The 25,583-nt window shown below is 46.1% G+C and overlaps 1 protein-coding gene across 1 annotated transcript in view; it reads right to left on the bottom strand.

Moving 5' to 3' along the window:
• The window catches only part of LOC126526737 (uncharacterized), an 85,007-nt gene that overhangs the window by 4,224 nt on the left and 55,200 nt on the right, over nucleotides 1-25,583 (bottom strand). The window contains exon 5 of the mRNA XM_050174601.2: nucleotides 9,996-10,147. Coding sequence (XP_050030558.1) covers nucleotides 9,996-10,147 — 152 coding nt within the window. The remainder of the gene's footprint in view (nucleotides 1-9,995; nucleotides 10,148-25,583) is intronic.

Genomic DNA, 25,583 nt, shown 5'->3' with positions numbered 1-25,583 from the left:
GGAACTTGTATGGGTTCCTTGTTCATAATGCCACAGACAAGGCATCGCAGTCAGTTTATATGCGTATTGAGTGATGTAGAGAGCGAAGATAAACTTGGGGCAGGGTACCGTCGGTTGATATGTACGTTGATAGTGTTTTCTGTCGCTTGTATATGCAAGGATTCGAGCAGCAGCCTCGTGGTTACATTATTTTCTTTCCTAATGATTGAAGCATTGTCCCATTTTATCATGTGTTTACACTTGTGCACATGTTCTGCCAGTGTGTTCGACACATGACTATTTTTCTCGACATCGCGTTTATGTTCTTTCAATCGCCTTGTGAAATTCCTGATGCAGGAGAAGGCGCAGTCATTGCAAGGTGTTCTGTATACCACTCCCGGGAATATGTCGTCTGCTACACAGTCTGTCACGTTTACGACTTGGCTCCATAGCTTGTTTGCTGGCACATGCGCAACACGCATGTCATATTTTGAAAAGACGCGGGACAACGTTTTGCTTATGCAGGGCACATACGGGATGATCATGTGTTTCTGGAAAACTATTTTCTTTGGGCTTGTTGATCAACACACATTTTTGAACATTGGCTATGAAAGCAGCAGGATAACAGCTTGCAGATAGTTCCCAGCGTATAGTTTATAGCTCTTGTGGCCTTGCTTCTTGAGTGGAGCATATGCGTGTCGCACAGGTCACGAGGAACGAAACCACCAATGTCTTATGAGTGACCGGGTTACATGATGCGAAGTCAAGATAGCGACCCGTATGTGTCGTCTTCTGGTAAACAGAAAACGACAGGCTGATGTCAGAAGGGCATATTAGCACATCAAGGAAGGGAAGTTTACTTGCTGCTACTAGCTTGAAGGTGAACTGTATGGCTGATTCTACGGCGTTCAGACGTTACCAAAACCGGTTGACGTCGTCCTTGCAAAGAATACAAAGGCATTCATCGATGTAGTGTACAAAGGCTTTCGGTGTGGGCACGAAGTCAGCAAGAACTTTTCCTTCTAGTGCCTCCGTCAAGAGATACATAGTTGTACCAATATTGATGCACCCAAGGCAGTCCCTTGCTTATGCTTGTAAATCTTTGAATGGTAGGTGAAGTATGTCTTGCTCAAACCAAAATGAAGGAGCTCACATACCTCACATGGATCAAGAGGCGTCCTGTCTGCGAGGGAGGAGTCTTTAGACAAGGCTTCCTTCCAAGCAGCTACGGTTAAGTCGACAGGAACGTTCGTTAACAACGGGGTGATGTCAAACGAAACCATTCTGTCGTCATGGCTCAGTGATGTTGCACACTCTGTCAACAAACGCTGATGAGTTTGGAATACGGGCCTGGGTGTTGCCGACTAGCGGACGTGGCACTTGGTGCAGCTAGCCCGAAAGCCTTTGCAGTGGCAACCTGGTGAAGTCGACGATTGGCCACAAGGAGCCACCTCGCTTATCAATCTTAGGAAGACTGTATATTGCAGGAGCCAAGCCGTTGGTGCACAATAAACGGTAATGCAACCTCTCATGCTGAGGAGACACCACTGGGAAGGCGCTGGAGAGTACCTTCTGTAACTTGGGCTAGATGCTGCTGGTAGGGTCCTTCTTTAATGAGGTTTACGTTGCTTCATTCTGTAGCATGTCCAGCATTTTCTCATCGTACGTGCTATGGTCGAGTATAACCGTAGCATTTCCTTTATCTGCCAGAAAAATTGCTACGTCCTTATTGCGTTGAAAGCAATGAATGGCTTCTTTTTCTGTAAACGTGAGATCGGGTGCCATGTTATGCTTCCACCAGGAAGAAAGCACCCCAGTCACTCGTGTGCGCGCTTAATCTTGCACATCAGGTGGAAGCTCGGCAACTGCTCATTCCACAACACAAATCACATTGTTTGGATCAGAAGCCGAGATTGTGCCGAAGTTCATTCCATGGCACTGTACTTTTTTCTGCAGGGGTAGGCTGGTAGGAGGCTGGTAGAGTAGGCTTACTATGAACAATGACTTGCTTCGGTGGCTTCGAGTCGGTTTCTGTTCTGTGCTCTTTATTGGGTGGCAGGAAGTATGCTTCCTACCTGTAACATGTTAGGACGAAGTCTATCGCAACTGTGTATTGGATGCTGAGATGGAAAAATTGGAATATCATAGCGTTTGTGTTCGTTAATAGCTAAATATCCTAACTCGTTGTATTCCGGTACTTCTTTTCCGTTAACAAAAGACAGATGTTGTGACATATATTTCTGTCGCTTAGAGATAATGAAAACTCTTTCCCAATCGGGGGCATGCATAGAGTTTCTAAATAAATACCCTAGAGGGGAAATTTGGCGCTAGTGTCTACGAGGCTTCTCCTGAGCGTTGTCTCAACCTACGTGGGAATGATGGGAAGTACAGGCTTTGGATTGACTTCGATCTTAAGACTAGCGCAGTTTGCTTGCGGCGCAGTAAACAAACCTATACTCATACATTATCGCATAAAATCCAATTTTATTTCTCCAGTGTCTTATAAAATGCACAACATGTTACATAAATTTTGTATGACTTTGAGATTGAAGCATGGTTTACTATGGTTTACACCAGGACACACCAGGGTATGCATTCTTGTGCAGTACTGTTCCCATTTAGCACCAGAGAATAATAATTTATTTATATTTACAACAGCAATAACAACCGTGCATGTACTTATATAAAAATGCTCATCAAGTATTTATTGAAATAAAAATTTTGTATTGTGAGAAAGTGTGGCGCCCTTGAGAGGAATGCTACAAGTGTCGTCTGTTACGACGCCTGCTCGCTGCAAATGCGAGACTTTTCTCGCAGACGACAGGCACTTGCGAATTCTTTTGTTCTCTCGCTCTTTCGAAAGGCTGCGTCAGCTGTCACGATTGCTGAACGTCTTCAAGCACTTTTAAGCAGATCTGCTGGCCTGCTAGCAAGGATGCTTGAGGCCTCCTATGAGTATGCTTCATTTTATGTTGACGTATCGCTTCCGAAGTGTTACGGCGTGGCTTTGCACTTACCCATTTTGAGACACTAGACTACAGCCAGGAAGCAACAACCTTTCCTACCACAAGTAAGTTTGTGTTCTCAAAATCCTAACACACGCATTTCAATGAGCACATAAACGAGCAATGCGTAATGAAGCCCTCAATAAAATTTGATTGTCAAGCCACTACAAGTGCAACTGTCTATGTCTTGTATCAGTAGAGCCTTCTTTCTCCTATTCTCAAGTTTCATAAAGCATGTAACACTACAGCGCCAACCTAACACACTTAACAAACCAAGGTCCAAATGGTCAAAACATGTTCTTTCAACGTTTACGATGCTGTTGCTTTCTGGTCAGGACTTCGACACCACACCGTGACACAAACATCGTCCCAGCCGCTGGCCCAGCACGCTATCGCCACTTCGAGCAAGATAACAAAGGCAGAGAGCTTTGTGTTGCACTGTCCCGCTACAGATTATAGCAATTGCGCTTGGAGCGAAACTAAAGGTGCCAAAAAATACTTGTAGACTAGTTTACCAGTCAATAGAATGCCAATCCGTAGCCTGTACTTCCTATCATTCCCATGATGGTTGAACGATCGCAGCGCCAGATTTCCCTCTACTTATAGTAATATGAAACTGTGTGGGAACAAGTATGCGGCAGCATCGCTGACAAACTGTTCACAAAACCGGTGTGGCACTTGCTCTGACACCTCATCGATTCACCGAACACAAAAACACCACCCAGCAATATATCACCTGGCTCACACACGTACACATGGACAACCCTGACGCTCTCTTGAGTACACTCTGCGACACATACACCTCACCCAGCACACCAGCTCCTCTCCCCTCATATAAGTTACAGCCGAACCCTGAGCTAGATACCGACCTCACAAAAGCGGAGGTCCGAGCAGCCCTCTTGACTCTCCACACCAATGCCGCAGCTGGCCCTGACCAGGTCACTAACACAAAGCTCCATAATCTGGACAATCGACTGATTACTTGCATCATGGAGTACTTCAACCAGTGCTGGAAGGAGGGTGCCCTCCCCAAGTCCTGGTGCCACGAGAAGGTAATCTTCATCCTGAAGCCCAGCAAATCCCTTACACTCCAAAACCTTCACCCAATCTCGCTAACCTCGTGTCTCGGAAAGCTTTTGGAGCATGCGGTATCAGTGAGGCTCACACAGCACATAGCAAACCATGACTTATACTCTCATAGCAGGGTGGGATTCCGCCCCAATTTGTCCACACAGGACGCGACATTGCAAATAACCCATGAAATCTTCCATCCAGGCCACACCATTCCAGGCCACACCAAGGCAGTCTCGGCTTTGGATTTACCAAAAGCCTTTGATTGCGTTGAAAATCATAACTGCACTCTCCCCACTGAGTGTAGGTGCACGTACGTGCACCTATATTCAGGCATTTCTCACAGCACACACGGCTCAGCTTCACTTCAGCCTGCTCACCTACCCCACATACTCTCTAAAAAGAATCGGCACACCGCAAGGGTACATCCTACCTTTCTTATTTAATATCACTCTTACACCCCTAGCACAACAATTGGCCACTGTTCCTAACCTGAAAGATACTCTCTATGCTGATGACATTACGCGATGGACTATCCATGGCAGTGATGGCGCCATACAGGACACCATCCAAGCAGCCGACAATCTGACCCAAAACTAGTTAGCGTAGGACTTTCTTGTTCCCCAGAAAAGTCCTGGCTGCTCAGCATCCGTACCTAGAACAGCAACTTGCCCTGCTCCCCTATCATCACCAAACTGGATGGCAGAATGGTACCAGAGGTTGAAACACTTGGGATACTGGGAATGCAAATCCAGAGTGATGGGAAGCACACCACTACACTTCGAAGACTCACGCGGGTAGCAGGGGCGATCTCGCACTTAATCCGCCGCGTCTCGGGCCACCACAAACACACGAGGGATAGTGATCTATGCCACCTTGTTCACGCCTTTGTACTCAGCCGTGTGCTCTACTCCACCTTCCAGCTCTCTCGCTGTGAAACTGACGGCACGGATGCTCTCATTTGTCGGGCATACAAAGTCGCTTCCTACCTTCCCATATGTACACCTACCGACCGACTCTTACGACTAGGCCTTCACAACACAACCGGGGAACTTGTAGTGAGCAATTCCAAGCACAATACCTTCGTCTCACACAAACGGACACTGGCTGGCACATCCTGCATTCCCTTGGAATCTGGATACCAGCCAACGATCCGACATTATGCCCCATATCAAGACCTTTACACCACAAACTACTCATTAAGCCGCTTCCCCGTAACATGCACCTCGACAACCACGATAAGCGCCGTAGAGCTTGAGCTAGAGCACTCCACCGATATTACGGTTCAGAACCGGACGCCGTCGTATGGGTAGACGTAGTCTGCACATGCGATGAAGCGGTCGCTGCCATGGTGGATCACACTCTTTCTCCCATCGGAACACACACACTCCCCCCAGAAACCTCCCCCAAAGCTGCCGAGGAAGCCGTCATTGCCCTAGCCATCGTCAATACAGAAGCATGGTATGTTTTATCAGAATCCAAAACTGCAATCCTAAATTTCACACGAGACTGAGTCCACGCCTCTGCCTTTTTTGCACACTCCACTCTGCCACTGCACCCACACCCTGTCATGTGGAGCTGATTTGGGTGCCCGCGCACTGCGGGAATCCTGGAAATGAGGCTGCCAACCTTTTAGCCCAAGGTTCTTTAAACCAGGCTCTTGCAGACTCTGATCCGAAATTCACGAAGTAGCACGCACACACTTTGAACGAGCTGACGCATGCCTCCAGGGTGGCGCGTCAGCTGTACGTTCCACCGCACAAATAAATCCCTTAGCAATTGACAAGCAACTCTATGGTGCCAATTATAAACACACACTATCCCTTCTCATCTCACCCTTTGTCACTCTCACCCATTTCCTCACTTCAGCCTGTACTCTCTATCCTGAACCTTGCACTTCTGTTCTCCATATCCTTTCTCATTGCCCAGCGAATCCTCCCCCATGGGGCCTAGAGCACCTGAAGGCCTGGAAGGACTGGAAGACACTGCTGCGCTCCGGAGACCTGGTAGTGCAGACTGTGGCTACTGACCGGGATGCCAGCATTATGGACCAAAGGAACATAAACGCTTGAGTGCAGTGGAGTCGTGCGGGGGCCCAGGAGCCTGTGTGCTCCAAACTCCTCAGTCTATATAATAAGGTTTCTATGATGATGATGAAATTCTTTCGGAAGCACGTTGTGACATAGATGCCTCAACGGCACAGGGACTGCCTTCCTCTGTCGATGTGACGCATGAAAGTAAAAAATAGTGCTCAATAATATTTTGTATATGTTGCAATTCCATCTCTTTGAAACAAACATCTTATAACCATTCCTTGTTTCTGCACTGCTGCGTTCTGACAGTAAGGGCCTCAGTGGGAGGGGGTCAGGAAGAGGGAGAGGGGTATGTTGTGGGTGAAACCTGGCTCCCCCTAATTGAGAACCTTGCGTACGCCTATGGCGGTGAGATAATCAACATGGTGGCGGCAGAGGCTTCGATAATGCCCTTTTGGACCTGCAGTCATAGCAAAAAAGTCTGGAAACTCGGATGGCGAAGGATTTTTGTGTCCGTAATTTCAGATGTTCTTATACGTTGACTCTAGCGGTACATGGCAGTGCCGCAAGGGTGTCTGATTTATTGGGATGTCCGAATAAAATCAGTTGTTGACTTATGCAGAAACAATTTTTACTGAATACTGGAAACTCTATATGTTACTGTTAATCAAATTATTATTATTGTTATTAATGTTGTTGCAGTGCCTGTTTGAGTTCTTTTAGTGCACGCAGTGACCTCAGATAATACAAAGCTCATCACTTGCACTTGCAATATTCAGGGTGTCTACCAAGTTGGCATTTCCAAATTCCCTGAGTTTTCCAGGTTTTCCCTGAATGCCATTGCAAAATTCCGCGAGTGATGCAGAACTATGTTTTATGTCAAGACGGGCTGAAACCATATCGCCCGATGCTGTCACTCTCTAGTAAGCATATGGAAAATTAAAGAAAGAGAAAAAAAAAACTACAGTGCAATTTGAATACTAAGGAGTAGTGTTTATGCTATTCAAAAAAAAAAAAAGAATAATAGAAGGGAGGGGCTAGTAAAATGAACAGCAAATAAAATGTCTTTGAAAGAAATTGCAAATCGAGTCGGACATTCTCAAATACAAATAAACAAGAGATGCATACAGAAACAAATATTTTCGAATATGAGCTACTTCTATCAGCTGATAGCAAGCTCAGTGGTATGAGGTCCGAACGAGCTGTTGAGATTCTCTCTCAACAGCTCGTAAGTCAACCTCAACTGTCCTGACATACTCTCAGCCCGCACACGACACCTCAGTGTTGTGTTTCACTGCTTTAAAGAGTTTATTTTGGTTTGGATGAGGGACACCTACATTTCAGCATCAGCCAACACTGTTTTTTGAGCTCAAAACGGCGGCAGCATGCTTCCTTTCCCGTTCATTCCCCAATGCGTAGGTCCTTTCTGTTCTTGTCCGCCTTCCGCCACTCGTTTGCCCCACGGACTATTTGAAGCATCTTCTCGGTCAGTTGCACAGTCCCCGTCCGATTTTTCGAACTCCCTAGGGGCTGCGACAACGTCCGAAAAATCGGGTGGTTGGAAAAAATAAATGAACGTCATTTACTGCCCTTAAGGGCTCAATCTGCCACAGGAACATTTGAAAACGCTCGGCAGGCCTGTCGGTACACGTATTAGGCATATTGGCGATCGTACTGTGACAGGAGATAGCGGGTGCACGCGTGTATAATTAAGGAATACATACTGTGTCCCGTGGCAATAGCCTCTTCCCATGTTTGTTATGCTTCACTGCAATACTTTTGCGTACTCTTCACCAAGTAACACTTCTGTACAAAGGCAAAGCTGACTTTCGGGAACCGGCATTATGCAATGCACCATGCTTTCTAAGCTTCTAAGCCAATCACGAGGACCACAAAGGCGGAGTCCGAGCCATTGCTGACAGCAGTGAATTCTTTAAATAAAAAACGCGGCACCCAATGGCAAGAAGCTTCATAGCAAACGTCGAAGCAGCTAGGCCTAGCGTTGCCGCAAGTGGTGGCTGTGGCTGCCAGCGGATCTGCATGCGAGAGCGCAGGTTCGAGGTGGCGAGGTAATCAAAATGGCAGCGGTGGTGGCTTTGATTAATGCCGTTTTGGACCTGCGGTCACGGCAAAATGCCCAGAAACTTGGACAGCGAAGAGTTCTTGCGTCCGAAATTTCAGACATTCTTATACATTGACTCTATGGGGTGCGTGGTGGTGTCGCGAAGCCGTCCAAATTATCAGGAATCTGGAAAGTCGGTCACTGACTGTGATAGTGTGTGGCAACTCCTCCAGCTGACGACAGGGCGACAAAGACGATTCATTACGATTCCTGTCTGTTACTTGAGCCAGCATTACTCCGACTTAAGACCCTTTCAATAAAATTACAGCTAATTTTCCCTGATAGAGGCACAAATTCCCCGATATTTTTCAGACTACTCAAAATCCCTGAGAATTCCCGGTTTTCCCGGTTGGTAGACGCCCGGATTATTATATAACGCTGGCTGTAAGTGAGCACAGTGACATCCATCCAAAGTTGGTTTTATTTCAAGCAAGTAGCTTTTGACTTGCAAGAAATAATCGCAGAATTATACGCAAAATCTTGGGCACAAAATTGAAGACTTCCATGTTGAAAGCATATTTCGGCCAACACAAAAGAAATCTTTACTGTTGCCATGTTAACCACACGTATAAATTATCTTTCAGAGATCACAAAGAAGTGTTCATGGCTAACCTGCTGTCCTAATAGGTGTAAATGAAAATGCACCAGTATGCAAAATTAAAAAAATTAGAAAGTGGAACATGGAACTAAAAAAGCTAGGATGCTGTCAAAAGTGCTGTAAACTAGTGATTCACAACAATACGGGTAGTAGGAGAGTTCACGTTAATTTACTTTTGTGTTCTCAATCACAGCATCACCATTTTCACGACATTTGCTTTCATTGTACAGTAAAAGCGCACTAATTCCCCCACCATTAATTCAGAAATTCGGATAATTTGAACAAGCAATTTGGTCCCAGCCAATGTGCATATTAGAGTATGCAATTAAAAGTTCATTAATCTGGCAGAATTCTTCTGCACGCCAGATAATTCACACAAATGCTGACTGCCACCACATGAGAGCGTGGTAAAGGTGGTGGTGCTAGCACCACTACAGTGAAACTGAAATGTGGGACCCATGGCCATGGTCTTCAGTTGGTGGGACGACAGCAGCATCACAGAGCGCCTGCTTCCCCCCCTCCCCTTTCTTTCTATGCCCTCTTCGCTCCATAGTAGCCCCAGTCCACTGAGCCATCAGCGCCATTTTCTGAAGTTTTCTTTTTTATTGTTGCCATGTTGTTCGGTGCGGTGTTTTTCATTTAAAGAATTCCCTGCTGTCAGCAATGGCACTTAATGTGCTGTTGTCATTCTCACCCATGGCCTCGAAGCGTGGAATGTACCGGCGTTAGATGTTGGTTCCCGAACGTCAGCTTCGCCGCAACAGAATGTTGTGTGGTAAAGAATATCAAAAGTGGTAAGTGACCGCTGTCATGGGACGCCACATGCATTCTTTAAATATACATGCGTTGACCTGCCGTCTCCTATCGCTGTATGAACACCGATGTCTAATAAGTGTACTGGCAAGCCTCTGGGACTGTTCTGGACATACCTGTGGCAATTTGAGCCCTTGGGGGCAGTAAAAGGCATGCATTAATTTTTAATTTTTTTTTCACTGTCTGGTCTTTTGGATGTTGTTGCAGCCACTAAGGCTTCCGAAAAACATGCCCTCCTGATTGGTCAGTGCACCTGTGGCTTACAGAGCACTGCAGAAAACCACTAACACAGTGCATATAACAAAGTTGGCGTACAAACCCATGCTGTAACACCGCTACCCTCCCTCAGAGACAAGTGACCCCACATCCCTCACCTTTAATCTCCTCTTCCTTTTTCCGTGCCTGCTCCTCGCGCTGCTTGCGGATGAGGGCGAGGCGTGCAAGGTCAGCACGGGCCTCCTCCGTCTTGCCAGCTGCATGCATCTTCTGATAGTGCTGCTTCGCACGCTGTTTCTCCAGTTCCTCCCTGCAGTGTGTCACAGCAGTGCCTCACTATGAGCCATTGTGGTACTGGGCACCAGTTGCATGCTTAGCAGACAACACTGCAGGAGCTACGAAACTTGGCCAGTCATAAAAGTCTCATTCAGTGCATTTCATAGTGCATTTGCTTTTCATGTGCAAATTTTCCTGCAGAACAACAACTTCATTTGTTAGAACCACAACTTCTGTACGTCGGGTTTATTCAAAATGTGCATTTGCGCACCTTTAGCTTTCAATATGCGATATATTTTAATATGGTCGGGAGCGTAAGAAGCGCACTGTGGCCGCTGTTCGCAGGAATGTGTCACTCCAGTTATTAAAACCTAGTTACTATGAACATCACATTAACAAACTTTTCGTAAATCCCACGCTGACTGCTTGTAGTTTTAATGTAAAAGTATTTCAGTATTGTGAACTTTAGTATACCAAACCTTTCAGAATAATGATTGTTATTTAATTTCCCTGTCACGTTAACAATGCCTCAGTACCACCAATTCATATTTAGAAATCTGGGAATTCTTAGATTCCAGGGGTTTCACAGCAGCTGGAGCGGTAGGCTAGCAGACGACATGGCACACAAAGAGGACGTCTTTTAAGTTGCTCCAGGGTAGGCGGGGAGCATGGGCTCGGAAAACGTGGGATGGTGCACAGGTGGAGGAAAAGATGGAAGGGGGATCTCTTTATTTTCTGCTGCAGAGGTGACGACACATCAGGTTTCGCGCGCTTGCTTTCTCAGTTGTTTATGTGCCGTCAGCTTATCAGGTGGTGCTGCTTGCACAAAAGTCAAACAACAGACATCACCTTCTAGTTTTATTGTTATTTTGTCTGAGGCGTAGAGTTTGCCAGCGTTCATATTACCACGCTTTCATCTGTTCATTCAGCAAAGAAGCTGACGCAGTTTTCTGTGAGCGAGAAGGTCAACATTCTTCACAAAATACAAGGGGGGAGCTGTCATGGCCAAGGAACATGGGGTGGCATGGTCAATGATCACTACAATTGTAAAGAATAAGGAGAGATAATGAAATATTAGCGAGAACCACAGTTTGCCCCATAAGCAAAATGACTGTGGCTTCACACTTCCAGAATGTCACTTCTGGAATTCAGGAAGACTTGGTTTGAGAATTGATAGCCCAGAATGTGCCAGTGCCAGACCTAATGCTGGAGAGATGGCGTGGCAGTTTGCTGCAGGTCTGAACATCACCGACATTCAAGGTGTCTGCTGGTTGGCTCCACCGTGGGTGGAATGGAATAACCTCACAGACTGTGTCTCGCAAGGGCAGGGCAGCAGATAAAGCAGAAGCAGGCATGGGGAGGGAAGAATATTTCAGAGAAAGGGTCGCGTCGTGTCTTGTAGACAATAATATGCTATAATTTGGAACACACTCCCACACAGAGTAAAGACTAGGCAGAACTTTGTACAATGCTTAAAAAAACTTCTTTCATGAGTGCTGACAGGGTCTTTCTATTTGTATCCCCTGTTGTCATAACATAGTCTTTTGTTTATCCTATATTTTCTCTGTAAAAATGCTTTAACCCTTTAAGGGTAAATTTTTTTTGCCATATGTGACCGCCCAGGGTAGATTTTTTTTACTGCAGATTCCAATTCTTCTTAGGGACTTAATTCGAAAAATGTTTATCGTAATTTTTCTAGGGTGACCGTAAAGTGAGAAAAATCTTTTGCGTTGGTATATATGCACTCTTCATTCATGAATAACAACAATAAAAAAGGAAATAAACTTATCAGAATTAAAATTTGATGCATCTTTATGCACATAGTTGAAGGCTTTGAAAATCCGCACATGAGAATATTTCGAAAGTCTCAAATGTTTCTGCTCTTACACTAATACGTACGTCCATAGCGTAATCGAACTGCGTAGGTGCGTGCACTCAAGGAAACTGTTTGGTTGTGTGCCCATCAAACAAGCAACACGTGTGACAAACTTCCGTTAGTCTTCATCTTATCGCCAACCAGCTAGGGTAATTAGTTTTCACGAGTCTTAAAGAACCGGAAAAGAAACGGAAACGCATGCATGGTGGCATCCTTTCTATGCGCACCCCTGTGAGCACTAAACGATCGAGAAACAAGCGGTCGCCCTCTGAATGGTTAGTAACTACATAGCCATCAGTTTCGCAAGCGCAAAAAGCCGAAACCGCCATCCACCCGCGCGAGCACAAGCTTGTGCCAAAACGAACCATGCAATGAAAACCGAGAGAGGGAGGAGTGCGAAAAAAATTCCCTGTATTCCCACATAGTGGCCGCACATGACATAGAAGAAAAAGTTAGGAAATTGGCGCACTTTTTAAACGTACAGACGGCGCCATATATTTACGCCATTGACCCTAAAAGGGTTAATAATGTGCGTTTAAGTTGTCTTGTACAATAAGTAGACTGTTTTTCTGATGTCTGTTGTGTTATTGGACCCCAAACTATCCACCAAGGCTATAGGTCCCAACAATATTGTGTGTATGCAATGAATCAAAGGAAAAAGAAAAGGGGGAAGAAAGAAGAAAAAAAAAGTGCAGTATGTCACTGCTGTGAGTATCAGACTAACCAGCCCAGCATGACTGGATGACTCTAGAGCTGTTTGCCGAGTGGCTGCTCACGGTATATGAAAAGATGAAGTGGGGGAGAGGGGGTACATCCCAATGATTGCCGACAATTGCTCGGGGCACAATTCAACATACAGTTTACAAATATTCATCTGGACTACCTGATTGATTGATTGATTGATCGATTCTTTATTGGTTTATCACATACACATGTGATGGGAGGCGAAGGGAAAAGACATTCAAGAATGACTTGAGGGAGTCCTTTGCCCCCATACTGGCAAAGACAACAGCAGATGCACACACATTTTGTTCACGTGGTCGTACACTTTCACAAAACCATCATATTAACACAACATTGTGATACACTTTGACAAAACCGTAAAATTAAACACATCACTAGTTACTGTCTTACATAGGGCATCATGCGTTAACATACGTCACTTCACCTCAGCGTTGAATGCCAGCACAACATTTCATAACATACGCGTAGTAATAGTGGCATTAAATCTACCTACCACCTGCCACTGAACTGCTATCTCTACTTCAGCTACAGGAGAGCGGCATAACAAGGAGCGTGAAGTCGCACTTCCGAAAGTGCCTTGTTCAGTGGCTCCTCATAAACCTGTGCATGCAGCACTTGGCTGGCATCAACATCTGACAGGCAGTGGAGATGCTTGTCAGATGCCACCATCCAATATTGCTGGGGGAAGGTAGGCTTAATGAAAGCAGATGGCTAGCCACAAACACTTTACAGGCGGTGGAGGGCATTCGAACGAGTTCTGGAATGAGGTTACATGGACGCCAGCAAAGCTGACCACAAGTGACATGTTTGAGAGTCTTCTGGACACGGTGACTCATGGCAATGACTGCACCGACAACAATGCCACGGACTATGAGAATGCTGCAATAGCACCTGAAGATACAATTCTTCTGCGTATAAACTGTCACCGTAAAAAGCCTGCACTCCCAATAGCAACGGCCTGGACAAAAGAGAATTTGAAAAATCCATGCATATAATCTGCGGAAATAATTGGATAAAACACTAAAAATAATTGAAAAAGTCTCTGTTCAAGAATGCACGACTCATTCATGTCGTATCTTTGTCCAGTGGCTTTAACCTCCCCCCCTCCACACACTGCCAATCTTCAGCGCAAGATGTGATTCAATTACATCCGTTGTGATTGAATCAGTCATGTGACACGTGACATGAATATGATCACTTCACAGTTAGCATTCACACAAGAGAGGATGATAGTGTAGATGGAGCAGCCCTCGCATGAGGAATGCCAACAGAACATTGTCGAACCCACTTATAGCAATATTCAAGTGTCAGGAAAATTCCATTGTTATAACTCATAATTATTATAACCAGGTTACATGAAAAAAAAATGAAAATGGAGGATGGCAGAACTGCTGTGAAAAAACCTATAATGGTGGGGAGACCTCTGCCACCTTCCTCCATCCGGCTGATAATTCTGTTGACTCGTTGAACTATTTAACTCTGCTTCCTGCGCGCTCTGATCGCGTGTAACAAGCAGTGGTTGCTGGTGTTCAAGAATGGCACTGCTATAACTGCAAAGCGGGGGTCACATGCGGCAAGCGAGATGCAAGCTCCATTGAGGTTGCTGCGACAAGGTTGCCGCAGCAGCCTCTCAGCTTAAGAAATCCAGAAGAAATGCTGGGGCGAGATTGTCACAAGCATCTTGCCATGCAGTTCTCACTGGCTTGCACGAGAAAACCCCATGTTCGTCAGCCTTACTTGCTTTATGCAAAGCTTGCCGACATCCTTTTCCAAGGCATCCAAACGCTTCACGTAGTGCAGCAAAAGGTCCCTCGCCAAAATGAAGCTCCGGAGGAACTGAATCATTCGCGGGGCCTTGTGCGATATGAACATTGAAGCAGCCTGCCCTACCACGTCATCGCTTCTGTTGCCGCCATCACTATCCGATGTAAGAATGTTCATGGCGATCGCTTCATTGGTTAGAAGCACACTAGAACCTCGTTCATATGTTCTGGAAAAAAAAACAAGAAAAAATGTACTAACCGGGAAAACGTATGATCCGAAGTAACTAAATAACTTCGTCAAGACTCAACCATTGTTGACATTCACGTAATGCAATGGGTCGAGCGGATCGTGCTCCAGTGGCCCGAGACACGTTTTGCTGTTTTTCTATTGCATGGTGTTTTAAGAGGGCAACGGGAAACCGAAGCGATATTGAGATGGTGGTGATGCCGTATGCTGCCGAAGCTAAACATGATGCCCACATTGCATCGCTTGCAGCAGGGAACGGCGGCGCATTTGGATTATCACCTACTAAAAGCGTGGAGCCTGCTACCAATGGCACTATGCACCACATGCTGTAAAACAGACAGGTGACAGGGACAGGGGGACAAGTTGCACCCCAAGACGAAATTCGCATCCCATGCTTCAAGGCAAAATTTGCATATCCCTCGCACCCTGACTTTACCGTTAATTTTTTTTCCCCTTTTGTTGTGCATTATACGTGCATAAATGCGGCAGTGACGAGTCCGTGATGAGTGCAGATGGGTTGGTGCCTTACAGAAACTCCACCTATATCTAGGAAAAATGGTCACCGCGATTGAAGCAGTCCATAAGAATGTGAATTATCTAGAATCATTTGTGCTGCATGCATCAGAAAAAAAATCACAGATTACTTCAGTCGCTCCTGGATATATCAAACTAGGATATGTTGAAACATTTGTCTTTATTGAATAGTTGCAAAATCCTCTTGAAAATCCTGTGCAAAAGTATAGTGACGTACACGTACATCGAACACCCATGTTCAACCCCATTTGATATATAACCCATTTATAATAATTTAAAATAAAACGATTTATTGGTTAAAATCACATTTCAGTGCATTTACGATTTTCCAACCCCGCCTATTGAACTGCTTCTAGATATAACGAACACTTTTAAAATCGCTGTACTGATATAACTAATGCTTCGAACCCGGTCATGGTAAAAAGAGAAGGCATGCGAAGTACCAAGGCACAGAAGCGCGAACAAAACTGGGCGCCCGGCAGTGCGCACCCCGCTCCAATCCAACCATGACAATGATATGGCCTTCAAGATAAGCACGTGACTGCCACACGCCGATTTCAGAAGCTGCAAAGCACGTCACTTGCTTTCAAGGCACACCTCCAGGAGAAGGATGCATGCAGCATAAACATTAGGTACCATGGTAAAACAAGTTTTTAATTTAAGACACTTTACATAAACAGCGTGGTGTGTGCATCGGTGTGATGTCGGGTGCTACGACAGCGGCACTCTCGTTTTTTTGAGCAATTGTGTGTGTGGCACCACACGCACTACGTCTATTTGAATGAATGAATGAATGGATGGTGTTTATTGGCGCAAGGGCCAGGTATGGCCAAAGAGTGCCAGGTCCATGGTGATGAGTTTGCAATGTAGTTACGAGTTTTATGAGGTTGATGTGACGTGGCTGTAAAGGGGCCTTAAAAATAATCGCTCTAGAGTGGGTAAAATCTATCTGATATAAGATTATGTCGATGACAAATGACGTGTTCTATGTGCAATAAAATCCATCGTGAAAGAATGACGCCATATAGAAAATATGTTAGATGGTGAAATTACCTGGAGCACTACTGCCTCGCCAAAGCCCTTGAAACACAAGGGCCTAGAGGCGTGTGCTATATGAAACAGCCATCACAGCGGCATCCTCTAAAGAGAGGAGACGCTACGAGTGCGTGGGGCTAATAACGTAATACATCTTTCAGGAAGCCTAGGACTGCGTTGGTGTCAAAGAGCAGTTCTGGGCCGAGTAACATTACAGGATGAAGGGGTATGTGCTGCCTGTATGCTAGGGAAAAATTTTTCTTTCTCTCCGCTTCGGCTTTCCGACAATCCAGGAGGACGTGGAGGACGGTCAGCCTCTCCCCGCATCTACCACAGGTTGGAGGATAATTTCCAGTGAGTAAAAAGTTATGCGTGCCAAATGTGTACCTTAATCTGATACGACAGAATAGGACATCTGTTCGCCGTGATTTTATTACGGAGGGCCAAGAACCTAACTGTGGCTTCATCACGTGCAATTTGTTATTTATTTCTTCGTCCCTCATGCGTTGCCAGTGGTTTTGTAGTTGCCTTCTTGAGAAAGGCTTCAGGTCTGTGACAGGGACCGAAGCAGTAGGATTAACTGCATGCCATGAAATTGATGTGGCCATCTGGTCCGCTAGAACGTTACCCTCAATGCCCCTATGTCCAGGCACCCAGCATATAATCCCATGTTGGTTAGATATATATGCTTTACACAGGACGGAATAGAGTTAATTAATTACTGGATTTTTGTGCTTACAGAGTGACATCAAGGTCTTCACAACACTTAACTGATTTTTGGAGTTTTGTTTTCTTTATAAGCTGCACAGCCGACAATAATGCGTAGGCCTCAGCTGTAAAGATGCTTGTTTCCGGATGCAGTACATCAGATTTCGAGAAAGATGGACCGACGACTGCATAGGACACCCCCTCGCGTGACTTCGATGCGTCTGTGTAGAACTCCGTGCAGGAGTGCTTGTACTGGAGTTCCAGGAAATGCATTCGGATTTCGATATCTGGGGCATGCTTTGTAACTTGTAGGAAAGATATCACATTGTATCAACTGCCACTCCCAAGGTGGTAGCAGCTTAGCTGGAGGCATTAAACAATGTTTGAGGAGTGGAACATCCATTTCAACACTAAGCTCCCTCACATGAAGTGAAAAGGGCTGTCTTACAGAGGAACGATTACGAAAGAGTGTAGCATATGTCATATCGTTAATGGTGTTAAAACACGGATGTTGAGGATTAGAGTGAACTTTCAGAAAATATGTTTTGCTGATGTATGTTCTCTGCAGATGGAGTGACCACTCATTTGATTCTACACACAAACTTTCAAGGGGACTTGTTCTGAAAGCGCCAGTGGCCAGTCGGATTCCTAGATGGTGGACCGGATCTAGCATCTTTAGCGCGCTTGGGGCGGCAGAATGATAGATCACAGCACCGTAGTCCAACCGTGATCGAATGAGGCTCTTGTAAAGATTCATTAAACATTTCCTGTCGCTGCCTCATGTTGTGTGGGATAAAACTTTCAGTAAGTTCATTGTTTTTAAGCATTTGACCTTGAGATACTTTATGTGTGGAATAAAAGTTAGTTTAGAATCAAGTATGATGCCTAAGAACTTGTGTTCTTTGTTCACAGGTATTTGCTGACCATACATTTCGATACTGGGATCTGCAATGAGCCCATTGTTTCTCATAAAAAGCACGCAAGAACTCTTGTTGGGGGTTCACTTTAAATTCGTTTTCGTCTCCCCATTTGGACACTTTGTTCAAGCCCTGTTGTACTTGCCTATCACATACTGTAAGGTTGCAGGATTTGAAACCTATCTGTATGTCATCTACGTAAACGGAATAAAAAATGGCTGGCAGTAATGAAGCACGAAGGGTGTTCATTTTCACAATAAAGAGCGTGCAGCTAAGCACACCTCCTTGAGGTACACCAGTTTCTTGTATAAAAGGTTGCAACAATACATTGCCGATTTCAACGCGGAAGGTATGTTTGGACAAATAGCTTTCTAGTATATTTAACATATTTCCACGAATGCCCATTTCCGATAAGTCTTGCAAGATCCCGCATCGCCACGTTGTGTCATACGCCTTTTCCGTATCGAGAAATATCGATAAGAATAACTGTTTACGTATAAATGCGTCCCGGATATTTCCTTCAATACGTACAAGATGATCAGTTGTGGAGCGTCCTTCTCTGAAGCCACACTGATAGGGATCAAGCATTTTGCTCAGTTCAAGGAAATGAATGAGTCGCCGATTAATCATTTTTTCAAATACCTTACAAAGGCAACTTGTGAGGGCTATTGGGCGGTAACTTGCCACTGAGGAAGGATCTTTGCCTTGTTTCAAAACAGGGACCACAATGGCTTCTTTCCATGCAGTTGGAAGGTATCCTGCAGCCCAAATGGTGTTGAAATTTTGTGTAGTGTAACTTGGGTGTCATTGTGTAAGTATTTGATCCTTTCATACATGATTCTGTCAGATCCCGGCGCAGAGCTCTTGCATGCGCTCAAGGCAGCTCTCAACTCGGCAATACTAAAAGGACAGTGTACGGTTCATTCTGTCGACATTTTCTTACGAGTGGCTTACATTCTTTTATTTGTTTATGTTTTAGAAAGGATTGCTAATAATGGTTTGAACTTGACACGCTCTCAAAGTGCTCCCCAAGTGAGTCTGCCTGATCTTGCAGTGTATCGCCCTGTGTATTTACCAAAGGGAGTGAATATGTTTGCCGCCCTCTAATCCTATTAACCCTGTTCCTGGCTTTGGCGTCATCTGTAAACGAGTTAATACTCTATAAAAGCATCTGCCAACTTTCTCTTCTGGCCTGTCGGCGGGTTCTCCTGCCTTGGGACTTTACTTGCTTAAAGTTGACAAGATTTTCTGCAGTGGGGGAAGCGCGTAGCAGCCCCCCACGCTTTGTTCTGTTTCTTACGAGCGATCCTACATTCGTCGTTCCACCACGGCATACGCCGTCTGCATGCCAAGCCACTTACTTCAGATATGCATTTAGATGCGGCATCTATAATGAAGGCTGTAAAATACTGCACAGCAGCATCAATTCCTAAAGAAGACATGTCATTGCATTGCATTGCAAAGAAGACATGTCATTGAGAGTGTGGAATTTCGCTTAGTCGGCTGTATCGATCTTCCACTTAGGAGTCTGTGGTGGATATTCGTTTTCTTTATATGTTCTTAGCAGTATGGGGAAGTGGTCGCTCCCGTAAGGATTGTTCGTAACTTCACATTCGAGTTCGGGCAGTATAGACGGGGAAACTATGCTAAGGTTGATTGAAGAAGAGGTTATGTTTGCATGAGAGTAATATGTGGGTTCCTTCTTGTTCAGCAGGCACGCACCAGAGGAAAAAAGGAACTGTTCAACAAGACGACCGAGCGCATCTATACGAGAGTTGCCCCACAGGTAGCTGTGCGCATTGAAATCACCAAGAACAACATAAGGTTCTGGTAATTCATCTATAAAGGACTGAAATATATGTTTATTTAATTTGTAATGTGGTAGTATGTAAAGCGAGCAAACAGTGATAAGTTTGTTTAGGAGAACAACTCGAACCGCCACTGCTTCAAGGGCCGTTCATAAAAGCATAACGTTGACACGCTATGCTTTTTTGAATTACAATGGCAACACCGCCCGATGATGGATAGCATCATCGCGATCTTTGCGAAAAGTAACATACAGTCAAAGAAAGTTTGTGTGTTTTTATTTTTAAGTGTGTTTCCTGCAAACACAGCACTTTTGGACTGTGTTCGTGGATAAGTTCTTGCACATCATCAAGGTTTCTAAGAGGACCTCTCACATTCCACTGAATAATCTGTGTGTCCATATTGGAAGTAAAATGGGTGCTGTGTGTACAGAAACAAAAGTAGTAAATATAGAGATTATGGGGATTAGATTACAGAGCTCTTTCGAGGCCTTGTAACGGGAGTCTTGCCCTTTCTGGAGCGTTCGAGGGAGCCTCGCTGCTCCTGAGGCGCTTGGTGCACCGTGAGGATAGGTGTAGTGTCCATTGCCTCTTGTGAGGCGCCGGCCACGCGCTGAGAAGTTTTCCGTGGGAGTCCTGCCTCGGAAGGCAAGACCCCTGTGCACACCAGCCCGGAGGTCGATGGGGCTCCCTGAGGGATTTGGCTGCGCCAGCTGTTACCAGCACTGGAAGAGGCCGGGGAGGTTGGGGCAGCCTGGGCTGCGCCCACCTTCGAGGTCGATGGTCCCTTTTTCTGGGTTGACGGAGCAGCGCTAGCTGCAACCGCCGTGGGGGCAGATGGCGTAACTGCTGACTCACTGCTTGTGGGTAGAACAGCCGTCGCAAGCCTCTGTGTCGCTGCCCCCTGAAGCGTCACATCGGCAAAGGTTTTCTTGGGCAGGTATGAAACCCACCTGCGTGCCTCCTTGAATGATATATTCTCTTTTACTTTGATCGTTACAATTTCTTTTTCTTTTTTCCAGGATGGGTACGACCGCGAGTACGTGGCGTGCTCCCCATCACAGTTTACACAGTGGAGAGCGTTCTCACAAGCTTCAGAGGTGTGTTCATGGGCACTGCACTTAGCACAAGTTTGGTGGCCTCGGCAGCTCTGCGAACCGTGGCCAAAACGCTGGCATTTGAAACATTGGAGCGGATTTGGCACGTACAGCCTAACACGGAGCTTGACATACCCGGCCTCGATTGACTCGGGCAGGACACTTGAACTAAAGGTGACTATTAGGTGCTTCGTCTGAATTTCTTTACCATCTCGCCTCATCTTAATTCTTCTGACATTGATCACATTTTGCTCACTGAAGCCCTCCAGGAGTTCCGCTTCAGTCAGCTCAAGCAAATCATCATTCGACACAACACCGCCACCGCGGGTGGTGGTCATTGTACGGTGTGGGGTTACTGTTATGTGGGTCTCTCCGAATGACACTAGTTTCGGTAGTTTGTCATATTGCTTCTGGTCGCGGAGCTCCAAGAGGAGGTCACCGCTTGCCATCCTCGACTCCTTGTAACCCGGACCAAAAACATCAGTCAAGGACTTTGAAACAAGGAACGGTGAAATGGTTTGCACTGGTTTGTCTGACTTTTCAGAGTGAATAACGTGAAAGCGGGGGAAGTTCTGGATTTGGCGTCCGAAAAACTGGAATAAATCTTCAGTGCGCCCTCGTTTCTGAGGGCAACAGCGCTGACCGCCCACCACGGAGCCCAACGAGGGGACGCGGCAGAGCTTGCGTACAAGTCTGCACGATGCCAGTCGTACGCCATCACTATAACCAAATATGGTGTACCCAAGGCAGGATAGCCACACAAGGTTAACCCTTGCCGCCAAGGAGAATGGAAGTAAAAGGAAGAGAGAAGAAGACGGGAAAGGTCAAAAGTGAGAGAGAAAGATGAAGATTTGAGTAGAGAGAGACAGGAAAAGGCGACTGCCGTTTTCCTCCAGGTGGGTCAGTCTGGAGGGGCCTGCCATCTGTGAAGCAGAGGCCAAATAGGTGTGTTGCCTCCACCAGGGGGCCATAAAGGTCCAAACACCCAGCATTAGCTCAAGCCCCAGGATCCCCCTTTCCCCAGACACGGCTACACGCGGCAGGGTCCAACCCTCGTGTGCTCAGGTATGTGGTGTTGCAACACACCAAACGCTTGCTGACGCAGACACCCCTGCGGGGGTACTACGTCTATTTGAACAATTTGGAACGACCATTTCCGGCCACGGGAACAATGGCTGTTCAAAGGTTCCTGTCGTTATTTACGCGTCCCAAGCTGGCGAAAACACTACATCATGCGCTGCTGCCATGCAATCTTGCAAAGGATTGGTGGCTACTATGCTGTTATAAGGAGATCACGGTTCGGTGGTGCTTTGTGTACGCTTTGCTGATTGCCGATAATTGTTTGCAGTGATGTTCTACCTTTAGAACATCGAACTTTTTTTGCCTGAAGTGACATGGATATCAATTTTATGACTCTTGTGTAGCTGACACACAGTCATAATGCCGAGTCTACTATGCCGAAGACCGTCGCAGAATGGCAGCATGTTGCACTAGTTTTTGAAGTTTATGCTTCCAGCCAACTAGAATGCTTCGCTTGCTTGTGCAAAATGCAGTTGTGTCCTACTGGTACTAAAATATGTCACAAGCTCTCAAATAAAAGAAGCGGTTTGTGCTTGCAGCTTCGAAATGACAGGCGATCGGAACTGGGTGCCGTTTTGAAAGAGCTATGCAATGCCACATTTCGTCCTTTAAGTAGTCATTTCTAACAGAAATTTTCAGCTAGGTACAGGAACGATGCGCCGGGAACAAAAATGACCCTGAACATCTGGTTTTAGAACCAAAAAGCTGCCGCATTGTAAATCCTGACACCAGCACTCGTTGCTGGTAAATGGTAAAAGTGTGCTAAATATTTTAGCACACTCAAGGGGGTGTCCATATACAGCTGACGAACGATAATTCGGACTTCGTGGGGAAAGTCCCAACTTCGAATAAGTCCGCTCGATTTGTTGGCACTTCTATGGGCGCTCTCGGCAGAGGCGCTTTACTTCGATGCATATAGGCCGTTCACCTGCTTGAAACGACTGGTATTTGGTTGGAGCAACGTCCCTTGATATTTCTGCCGACGTTCGGAGCTTTAATTCAACTTGAGACCGCATGAGTGATTTACTAATTGAGAGCTCTAGCAGCCGTCATCTCGGCGTATGACTGCATTAGACTAACTTTGATATTTACGAGAAACACAGGCAATATACAGTGGAACTCCGATTATACGACTTTCTTGGGACCGCGAAAAAGCGTTGTAAAATGCAGGCGTCGTAAAATCCGAACATAAATTATGCCTATAAAAATACTATTTATTTCGCGTGACGCATTTACGAGAAACTTCAATGTGAACTACTAACATACTCTGCAGGGCTTGGAAACTCAAATTACCGTAAAAACCGGAATATAGGTCGAACTTTTTTTCAAAAATACCATCGCGAAAAGTCGACCCTCGACTTATATACCGGACATTGGCGGAAAACTACGGAAGTCTTGCAACAATGGGCGGATGAAGTCAATCACGGAGGAAGGAAACTAAGGAGAGGCCCTGACGTCACTCTTTGTGAAGCAAAAGTGAAGCCGGAATTCGGCGTTGCTCATGGCGATGCTCCGCCTTTTGGGCCACCCTCCTCTCTTGTTACATCTTTCGCGAAACCACGCCGCGCTGCGCGTGGTGTCGCGCGCGCTCGCGCAACATCTGGCAGAGCACGGTGCAGGTAACACAGCGCAACAAGACACGGTGACTAACGCAAACCCGCCCACTCAGCGCCTTTGCCACGGCCCGAAACCTACCAGAGCAACACGTGTGAGCGCTCAAAACCATAACAACGCCGCCATTGTGGCCCAAAAGGCGTAGCCATACAACAAAAAAAATAAAAAAGCAGCAAAAAAAATTAGAACCTACTACGTCATTTCCGCCACACTTTTTCTCCTAGCGCGCGGAGGGGGTAGGGCCTCTCCTTAGTTTCCTTCCTCCGTGAAGTCAATGCTAGGGTGGCCCTTCTAGCCACCCTATCAATGCCTTCTTTACTAGATACCAGCCGCGTTGCTCGCTTTCCCATTGCGGCGGCGGTTCCCTTAATTCACCATAAATTCCGTGAGGCGGCGCTCGTTGCCTTTTCAACTTCCGGTGGCGGCGGCTGGCTGCTTCCGCCGGCGCATCGATGGCGCCGGTAGGCGGGGGCGTCTGCTAGCGAGCGTTCTCGTGGGCGTCTTTTTATATATATAGATATATATATACACCTGTATACATATGTTCGTTCGTTAGTCATTTTCATTATCGCAACTGTTTGCCCGCTTCTTATATTATGCAGCACGGTGCTGGTAGATCATACATATTATACGTCTTATCAGCTTTGCGTTACTGTTCAAGACTTTTTTCACTATGCGGCAAATGCGTTTTTTCAAAGAACACTAAATAACTGGCTACCTTAACCTACGCTTTTCAGTGGCATGCACGGTAACATGCATACAATCGATACACGCACTCTAAAATGAACTTGGGCCTTACGTTTGAGCTTGTGATGTCGGTGCCCCCGCCAATGCACCAGCCGTCCGGAGATCGTCGAGTTTCTATTAGTCCATCGCTTGTTGCTTCTGCTGGCTCGTCGGCCGCGCTTGAACGAAATAGCGCTTAATTGCAGTTTGTTTTGAAGTGCTGCTTGGTCGACCGAGTTCATTGATTGTACAGTACACCATTGTCCTGGTGTAACACATGAAGTTAACTTGTGCGCAGTTCAAGGAAGAATTGCTATATTTCGTGTTCACCGACACTCTCTCTCGCAAGAGAACGCGTCAAACCATGTGCAGCGTTTGCGTTCGGCAGCATGTCTCTTGGAAGTCACATGTAATGACTCATGCGTGTTGAGGTAGTGATGCTTTCGATCGGGTCACGCGTGCTCATAGCAATGTAGCACAGGTCGATCGCTTTCAGAGAGAACGCGTTGCGCGCATCAGGCAAAGTTTTTAAGGCCTAAGCCTTTAGTAGCTCATGAGTGTCAGGACGCAGTCCGTGGCGGACGCAGGAAATCGGTGACCACCGGCGAGGGGAGAAAGGAGACGAGGCGTCATGCCAGTAGCACTGTGCGCGTGGGCGCGTGGGAGAGCGCGGACATGCGCGTGTGGACATCGGCGACAAACCTTGCAGCCATATGGTTGTGATTTCATCCCATGCTCGCGGCCACGGCGGCGTCCGTTCGCAGAACAGTTCAGACAACAGTAACAGAGGCACTCATAGATAGGCTTTCGGCTATCGCAGTTTAGCTCAGCAAAGTGCCCATAGATTTTTGATCCCAGCCCTAAAGAATTTCGGCGATAAGGATGGCCAGGCTTGAGGCATTCATATTCTTCGTGGGAACTGAGCACGTCCACATCTTCACGCTTAAATTGGATGGCCTTGAGTGTGTCGTTCAAATGTCCTGCCCGAGAATTGTCACTGCAGCGGCAAAACGCGTAGACATTTGCGTCTACATTTTAATAACTTCGTGAAATAGGTTTGCGCTCCAGCAGCTTCACAGTGGCATGTCTGTCAGTTGTTCCAAGTGAAAGTGGCTTAATGAACTTCGTAGTTATGAGATGCAAAAGCCTTCTGCGGTGAACGGTATCTGTGTTGCCGCATCGCAGAAGTGGTAGTCCTACGAGGAGTTCGACACTCCTTTCCACGCAAACCTTGAGTGGTGTTGAGAATGATTTTCTATGCGGGAGTACGCTGTCGACAAATTTCCTGAGGCATATGAGAAGTTTCACATGTTCTTGGCTTGGA

Source organism: Dermacentor andersoni, chromosome 8, assembly GCF_023375885.2.
Source record: "Dermacentor andersoni chromosome 8, qqDerAnde1_hic_scaffold, whole genome shotgun sequence".
In the NCBI taxonomy this organism is placed as follows: domain Eukaryota; kingdom Metazoa; phylum Arthropoda; class Arachnida; order Ixodida; family Ixodidae; genus Dermacentor; species Dermacentor andersoni.
Note: the sequence above shows the minus strand (reverse complement) of the source record. Positions and strands in the feature narration are given on the sequence as shown.